The sequence below is a fragment of the Kryptolebias marmoratus genome, linkage group LG15 (genome assembly GCF_001649575.2).
Source record: "Kryptolebias marmoratus isolate JLee-2015 linkage group LG15, ASM164957v2, whole genome shotgun sequence".
NCBI classification, from domain to species: domain Eukaryota; kingdom Metazoa; phylum Chordata; class Actinopteri; order Cyprinodontiformes; family Rivulidae; genus Kryptolebias; species Kryptolebias marmoratus.
In genome coordinates, this window is record NC_051444.1 from 28,444,910 (window position 1) to 28,453,274 (window position 8,365).

General features: G+C 35.7%; 1 protein-coding gene and 1 non-coding gene across 2 annotated transcripts; one reads left to right on the forward strand and one right to left on the reverse strand.

The window, feature by feature from the left end:
- Window positions 1-3,366: 3,366 nt before the first annotated feature.
- Window positions 3,367-8,338, forward strand: LOC108242106 (troponin I, fast skeletal muscle-like). Its single transcript, XM_017426726.3, has 6 exons — window positions 3,367-3,510; window positions 3,601-3,637; window positions 4,636-4,764; window positions 7,419-7,508; window positions 7,773-7,949; window positions 8,148-8,338. The coding sequence occupies exons 1-6, from the start codon at window positions 3,503-3,505 to the stop codon at window positions 8,232-8,234; spliced, it is 528 nt and encodes a 175-aa protein (XP_017282215.1). The 5' UTR covers window positions 3,367-3,502; the 3' UTR covers window positions 8,235-8,338.
- LOC112450858 lies at window positions 6,512-6,619 on the reverse strand. The gene has a single exon (XR_003039586.1). It is a non-coding gene; the product is annotated as a U6 spliceosomal RNA (small nuclear RNA).
- Window positions 8,339-8,365: the final 27 nt, after the last annotated feature.

The window sequence follows — 8,365 nt, forward strand, 5'->3', positions numbered from 1 at the left end:
AGCCTCAACTTTGAGTTTCTGCCACACTGTGCCTCTTACCAAACCTCTGAACCTCCACATGAAGCTCATTGTTAAACCTCATCCAGCTATCAGAGCAGGACATGTGGAAGTGGATTCAGTTGAGCCCAAAATAGAGTCTAAATTAAGTAAAGGGGTGACCCACATCAAAAAGATAATCAGACACCGAGTGGTAAAGAACATTCAACCTATACTGAATAAGAGAGGAAACCCTCTTCCTGCAACAAAGGCTACTAGTTCAAGTCTATAAGCACCTGAACACAGCATTGCTAGACAAGACACTAGCCAACCGAACCCTTCCATCCTCCTCTGCACAGACAATCCTCCTCTTCCTCCTCTTCTTCATCCTCCATTGATACTCTTTCCTTGCCAAGAACAGCGTCTCTGTAGATCAGTCGTCTTCCATTAAAATTCTGTGAGGTCTGCCTAAAGATTTTTTTTCTTTCTTGCAAAGGTCCATAATATATTCTCTATATTTAAATTCTCTTTTAGTGATACCCATTCTTATGTGAAACAGCCCCCAGGAAAAGTGTGACTAATACTCAACAAATAAACTCCAAGTACAACAAGTCAGGACTGCAGTTTCACATAAATATCCACCTTTCTTAGCGTCAAAACATGGCAGATTATGTTAGTTTTGTTGCTGAAAAATGTGTCAAAAATGGCATACAGTTGAATTTAAAAGTCTTCAGCAAAAATGTAAGCAAAGTGTATTTCTGCCTGATGCTACAGTATGTCACCTCTTGTAGGCAGCCTCATGTTTCAAAGCAACAAAAAAAGAGCAGAATTTATCTTGTTGTGAAACTCCTACATTAAGATTATCATAAGGTTTTTTGTAAAAATGTTTTAAACTATTTCTACCATTATTTAAAATATATATTAGTAAGCATCTGAAGGGGTTATAGTACTTTCTGGTATGAAATGAATGTAATGTTTGAGTCTTTTAACATAAGAGAAGAATGAAGCTACAATTACTGCAAGGACAAGTCCAAACATTTTTCCAATGTTCCTGAAGCAGAAAGACCTGTGTATGTGTGTGTGTGTGTGTTCTTGTCTTCTGCTGCGTCCCAGCCTCCTCGAGCAGCTGTGTATTCCGGAAACCAGGAAGAGAAATAAATCCTCCCACTTCAGAGCTGACAGCTGCTGGGAGCCTTTTTGTGGTTCACCACCAGCCACAATAATGCTTTCAGTGTTAGTCACAGCTTTTATTCCTGATGTATTATCACAGAAACTGTCTTTTTTTTTTTTATCACAATGAATACATTTTTGCCCCTGTCTGTGTGCGACGAGGTCTTTGTCATCTTGCATCAAAACGGAGAGTTGATTCATTCATTTATGTTCAAAGCATTTTGTTGTTTGTCTGCCCCATTTCTGTTGCTTTTCAGGCTTTTATGAGATGTGCCACGCACAGTAGCATTTGTTTAAAATGTGCTTGTTTAAAAACAAACAAGCAAACAAAAAGAAAAAACCCAAATCCTTTATGGCATTTTCTTTTTGCTTGGAGCTTCATGTTTTTAAATTTTGATTATAATAATCTAATAGAAATGTCATAATTGATTCTTCAAGCACTCAAATAAAAATGGTAATAATGTTTTTATTATAGGTTGTTTATTACTTGTCTGTCTATTCTAAATAAATACATTTACTTAAACCAATAAAAAAATTAAAATAAAATGGAGAAATACAACTGTTTGCTTGTGAAAGCCTTTTTTTTTTTTTTTGAAGTTACATTAGTGAAATCACTGTCCAAAACTCATTTTTATTTAAGCTGTAACATAAACTGTTTGATTCTTGTAGCTGAAACGAGCAGGAATTAGTTGACAGATATGATCAGCTGCAGACTGTCGCTGAGCTGACTCAGAGGAAACCAAGGGCAAGTAGAAAAAGCCCTAAGCTTGATTTTCTTGATGTAGGAGTCTGTGTCTAAAAACATGTATGTTAGGCTGCTTTCAGGCCCAGGCCTCCCTTGAAAAAGAGATCTGTGATCTCAGTGGGACTTGCCTGGTTAAATAAAGATTAATAAATAAAAGTGTTAGATGGTTCTGTTTCTTGAAGTGTAGTGGAGAGGAATAAAAAAAGTTTGAGTGTTTTCTTTTTTCTATATATAAAAATCTTAATTAAAATTTAAGATAATTTTATTTTAATATCTTATTTAGGTAAAATATTGCAATTTCTTCAATTCATTGTTTTTTTGTGACTCAGCTGCACAAACATGAAAAAGAGCCAAAATATTTAAATAAGTCCATATTGTTGTTTGCTCAGTCAGAGCAAAGAATGTGTTTATATTTTTATCTCCCTCTGCAAAGGCAGAGTGATAATGCTTTTGCCCGTGTCTCTGTGTTTGTTTGCCTGTACTGTTAGCAAAATATCTCATGAGTCATTAAATGAATTTTAATGAAACTTTCATAAAGTAATCATTGGATTAATAAGATGATGAAGTTTTGAAGTTAACCTAATTCAGGATTGTAGCAAACACAACAAAGGCTTTAACTCAGTCAGTTTTACAGCTTTTATACTCTTATACTCGGAGGGCTAACTGATTGAACGAGAGCCATGTTTAAAACTTTGCCACTCACTATTGGAATCAACTCTGTTTGTTAGAGGAATGTCTCACGAACCCCTGAGCAGATTTTAATGAAACTTTTAGAAAATAATCATGAGGTTGACACTGAAAACTGATTAACTTTTGACTCAGCTCAATTCATCATGGCTGCTGCAGCTAACTGAAAACATTAAAAATGGCTAGAACTTCTCAGATTATGCAGAGACTGAGCTACAGTTTGGTGTAGCAGCTGACATTCATTAAATACTCAAAAGGCTGACAGATCATGTGAGATAGCGCACGGGATTGTGTATAATATTAATTTCAAGGCTGGTCCAAATGTCTATAACGCCATCATTTCTCAACACAAGATGATCTTAGTTGAAAACTTTGGCTTTAAAGGCAGTGAGTAATATGGATTCCATCAAGGAATGCCAAGCTCTTAATTTTATTTACGTGGTAATAAATTGTGGACAGCACATCTGAGGGACTTATTTTTACTCAGACAACATATTTGCTAGTTTTCAGGCACTTTTTGAAGGTTTCAGCAGATGATTTAAATTAACACTTAACTGAACTAAATTTATTTAACCAGGGAAAATCCCATGGGCTTGAAGGCAGCCTAACATGTATTTTTGTTTAAAACCTAAAAAAAAAAATTGGTTGAGTCCAAGCTGTGACCCCACATGGAGCAGAGAAGTTTCCAGAAGAAAATTCCTGAGGAGTTTGTTTCGGTCTCAGCTGCTGCTCCTTCTGACCCTTCAGCCTTTATTTTCACTTAGAAGCTTTTAAAGACAACTGGTGCTGCTCTGTGTCTCCCCTCTTACACACACACACACACACAGGCCCATCATCTATAAAGAAACCAGAAACTTGTGACATTTTCATTCATCTGTTCTCGTTTGGAAGCAGTAAGAAGGAATCAGCTGCTGGGGGGAAAAAATGGCTGAGTAAGTTCTGATTTAGTGGCTTTATTTTATTTAAAACCTTACAAAAGATCAAACTTTTCTGACTATTTGACTTGTTTTTGTTTTCTTAAGGAAAAAGATGCCGCTGAGTCGGAAGAATCATCTCAAGGTAAAAAACAGTCTTGCTTTAGTTCTTGATATTAAAAAAAATAAAAAACAGATTTATTCTCAAAAATCCACGGATGTTCAAAGTTAAGGTCTTTAACAGAAAAGAAAATCATAAATCATTACTCCTTTTATGATTGTTTGGATGCACAGGTTTTTGCCCTTTTTGGTTGAAATGATAAAGATAATTTTTAAAGGTGGTATTGATTTTTTTTGTTTTTACTGGTCAAAACAATTCTGTGTGAGGTAATCGTACGGAAAGAAGCTCAGGACACATGCACTGGTCAATTTATAGTGACCATGATTGATTTAAGACGGCAATAAAAGCATAAAACATCCAAGTGGGGAATACCTTTTATATGTACTGTACAGTGAATAACCAAATGTATTTTATTGTTCATGTTGGAAAGGCACATTTGAATTTTTTTTTAACATTTTCTGAAACAAACAATAATTTAATAAAAGATAAAAACACAGTCACATCCTTTAGCTGACTATTCAAACAGTCTAACTGATCAAGTCTGCCATCATTAGTACTTTATCCATTATTTCAAGGATTTTCTTTTGGCTTACTTTTACATCAAAATGTCAAAAATGTCTTTACATTTTTTGGGGAGGGGGGTGAACATAGTACTTTCTCAGTATTATTATGTTTTTTTATCTGAAAAATCAATTTGCCCCAAATCAATCATTGATTAAAACAGTCCATGAGAACACCTGATCAGTTTGATCTGATTGTTACTTCCACCAAGGTTAGTGTTGGTTAGTTAGTTGGTTTGTTTGTTAGCAAGATTGTTTAAAAACTAATGATTTTGTTGAAATTTTCAGGAAATATTGGGTTTGTCACGGGAAACAGTTGATTAAATTTTGGTGGTGATCTGGATCACGATCCAGATCTAACTGTTTTTTAATGACCTGTGTGGAGGTTTATACTCTCTGAGTTCTTCTAGTTTTAATTGTGTTTATGGAGTCAAAGTCTAAATCTCCTCCTCCTCCTCTCAGAGTTTGCTGCTGCAGATCGGGAAGATGATGCTGGAAGAAGAAGCTCAGGAGGCCCAGGTAGAGAAAATGAAGTACATGGAGGAGAACTGCCCCACCCTCTCCATCCCTCGATGCACTCAGGAGCTCCAGGTAAACCTCCAACACCAAAACATCTCAAACATGAGATGTCAAGTCAAAAGTCTTTGTTATAACTTATAAATAGATATGAATACAGTATATTTGTTCTTAAGCTTTCATCACATTAAGTTTTATCAACTTTAACTCATCATCACAATCACAGTAAATCCACAGGATGTGTTATACAAAGTTAACATTAATAGTGTGGTCGTATTTTGCTTACTAAGGCCGAAGGCCTTTCTAGGCTTATTTATCCTGCACAAGGGTTAGAGCTTGACAAGAAAACTAAGAAAGAAATTGAAAAATTATTATTTAATTTTGTCTGGAAAAATAAGATTTGCTATATTAAGAAATCTACTCTCATGAACTTATATGAAAACGGAGGACTGAACTGTTCATCATTCTCCATTTTGAATAACACCTTTAAGATAAATTGGATTCGTCAGCGTTTTAAATCTCCAACCTCTATTTGGAACATCATATCTTTCCATATTTTTTCTAAATTTTGCTGAATTTCTTCTTGGTTTGTAATTTTGATACACAAAAGCTTCCAATCAAACATTCTAATTTTCACCGTTTTGGATGTGTCCTCATTCTAAAGACTTATGGCAACTTTTTTGTAACTATGTTGATTCAAAAATATCAGCAAATTTTTAGTTGTATTGGGAACATGTCCTGTTTGGTTTTCAACAATGTGTGAAAATGAACCCAAAGGTTATTTTAATCAATTTGTTAATTATTAAAGCTAAGTTTCACATACACAAATGCAAATTTTTGAAAAGAAAACCGAATTTCTCAGTTTTTAAAAAATTTAATTTAAGCAATACTTGCTTACAATGAAAACTTCAACTAATCAAAAAGCGAAAATGACTATAAGGGCTTGTTCCCAACTTGGGATTGTGGACAAATTGCTGTCTTAAAGCTGTCACGGTTGTCACAATAACTTTCTTTTTGTAGAATTTTGTGACTGTCATTCTCCTCTCGGTGTTATTTTTATCGTTATGCTCCCCTTGGCTAAACTTCTATTGACGTTATGTACACATGTTGTTGTTGTTTTGCTCTTTTGCAAATAAAGTTCTGGAAAAAAACCAACAACAACAACAACAAAAAAAAAAAAGTTAGCCAATCAGCGTCGCGGATTCCCCTCTGGCTCCTCGTCATCATCTTCTCGTGAGCATTTCTCAGTCGAGCAAGAAGGTCAGGAGCAAGACGCTCGGGAGAGCGACTCTTCAGAACAGTGAGGGCCAAATTTAACTACTACGTGAATAAATCTGAAGAATGTCAACATATTTAATGTATTACATTAATTTTCAAGCCCAAACGTCGGACTCGAATGAATAAAACGGCAAAATTTCGGGTTTCGTCGGCTAGCTTGCTAGCTTTATTTGACTGTTAGCTTAACTTTTTTTTCTAACTTTTTTAATACACGTTAATAAAATCAACTTTAAAAGGTACCATAACATATACATAGACAAACAAACAAAAAAACAAAATTAATCGATAACTTAGCGGAGCATATTGTATATACAATATGATATAAAAATCCAGGGCAGTACATTAAAAATACAAATGGTTTTAAAAATGCGATCAACTTAAAATCATTTTTTGATTTCACAAAACATATTAAAACAAAATAAAAAAACAATTTCATCCGTTTATAATTTGATTTATTTATTGTAGGACTCGATCTTTCCGTATTTATGAATTATTAAGTAATGTTTTGTAGCTCAAGGCTTGAAATGTGATGCCTGCCGATTTAAAAAGGAAGGAGTTGAGCAACGCGTTTGCGTGTCATCCTTGCGCAGGGGGCCATGCTAATCTTCTCTGTATCGTTCCAATGTTAGTATGTGTGCTACCGAAGTAACACATTGTGTCAGTGCCCCTGACCCGGATTTATGACCCTCAAAGCCGGTCTAACGTCGCCGACGGTCGGCTGAGGGCCATTCATTCATTAAAAACGGGGTTAAACAGGAGAAATCCAAGCAAAAACAACCCTAAGAGCTATGCAGAAAATGTAATAAACAGTGTTTAATAGCTCTGTATCAGCTTGATCTGATTTATTTCCCATTTTTAAATCATTTTACGTTCAGTTGTAGCTTTCACAAAACCCAGATGCATGATGTGAAATGAAGCAAGCCGGCTGTGTGACTCAAAGGCAGCCCTGATTGGCTGACTCCAGATCTGAGAAGAAAAGGCTTTACTCGACCTCCATTTGCTTTAAAAATGAGTCTGTTCTGTTCTCTTCGGAGTAACTGTGTGTGAGAGGTTGCCTGCAGACCGTAGCCGGTCTGTAAAAGCTTTTGTTGAAAAGCAGGAAGTCAAACGAAACGTTTTAAGTGTAAGAACAGTGAATCGACACCAGGCGTCACTGTGAGCTTCTTTATCTGAGGTTTAACTGTTCATGTACAGTGCGAGTATTGGGACCGGACACAAGGGCTGAACAAAATCTAAACACAAAGGCAACTAAACAACAAAACAGAAGAAACAATAAACCCAAAAGAAAACTCAAAGAACAACTCAAACAAAACCCAAATCCTGAGAAACATTCATTTTCATTATCGAAAAAGCAAGCTTTGTGGTGTAAAACGTTTACATAATTATTGAGGCTTTGTGTACGTTTGCTCATTTTGAGTTGAACTAAATCTCACATTTGCTCTTAAACCCAGGAACTGTGTCGACAGCTTCACAAGCAGATCGATTTGGTGGATGAGGAGCGATACGACATGGAGATCAAAGTGAAAAAATGCAGCAAGGAGGTTCACCTTTTAATAAATTCCCTTAATCTATTTTTAGAAGGATTTTTTTCACTCCTGTTTTAAAAACTGGGCTTTTTTATTTACCACAAGAAAATTAATAACACTTTGTTGTTACCTTTTTTTTAATTGTTTTGCTCATTTTCAAAAGAAATAAAATGCAATAAAACACAGAAGGACTGCAAACATTAGATGCGTCTTTTGAGCCTCGAATAGAAAAATGGTTCTCAGTTAAACACATTTCTGAGTGACTGTTATCTGTGTCAGATTGACGACCTGAAGGCGAAGGTTCAAGACCTGAATGGGAGATTTAAAAAGCCAGCCCTGAAGAGGGTGCGGATGTCAGCTGATGCCATGCTGGCTGCCCTGCTGGGCTCCAAACATAAAGTGTCCTTAGACCTCAGAGCCAACCTGAAGCAGGTCAAGAAGGAGGTGAAAGAGGAGGTGAGTGTGCCAGGTTTGATCTGAGACAGCTGAGGGGTCTGACAGTCAAAGACTCTAGAGGACTTGTTGGCTATTTCACCAAATTCAAACAAGTACAGATGAAACAAAAACAACAAATTCTTATCATAGCATGAAAGTAGTGACTGTTTAAGAGTTTATTATTATTTATCTGAATCAGTCTGCTGGTTTTCCTTTTAGGAGAAGCAGTCGGGCGACTGGAGGAAGAACATTGAAGACAAGGCTGGGATGGACGGCAGAAAGAAGATGTTTGAGACAGAGGCCTAAAGTGTCAGCTGTTGATTTCAATCCACATTGTTGTTAATCGATATGCATGCTGAAAAAAGTACAAATATCAAATTAAATAAATGATAAAGCAGAAAACATCAAAATGATTTATGTTTTATACATCTTTTCAT

Excerpts from the sequence above, each read along its gene's own strand:
- LOC108242106 (XM_017426726.3), top strand. Across the intron at positions 4,765-7,418 it reads GATGCACTCAGGAGCTCCAG|GAACTGTGTCGACAGCTTCA; the intron begins GTAAACCTCCAA and ends TCTTAAACCCAG. Across the intron at positions 7,509-7,772 it reads TGAAAAAATGCAGCAAGGAG|ATTGACGACCTGAAGGCGAA; the intron begins GTTCACCTTTTA and ends TATCTGTGTCAG.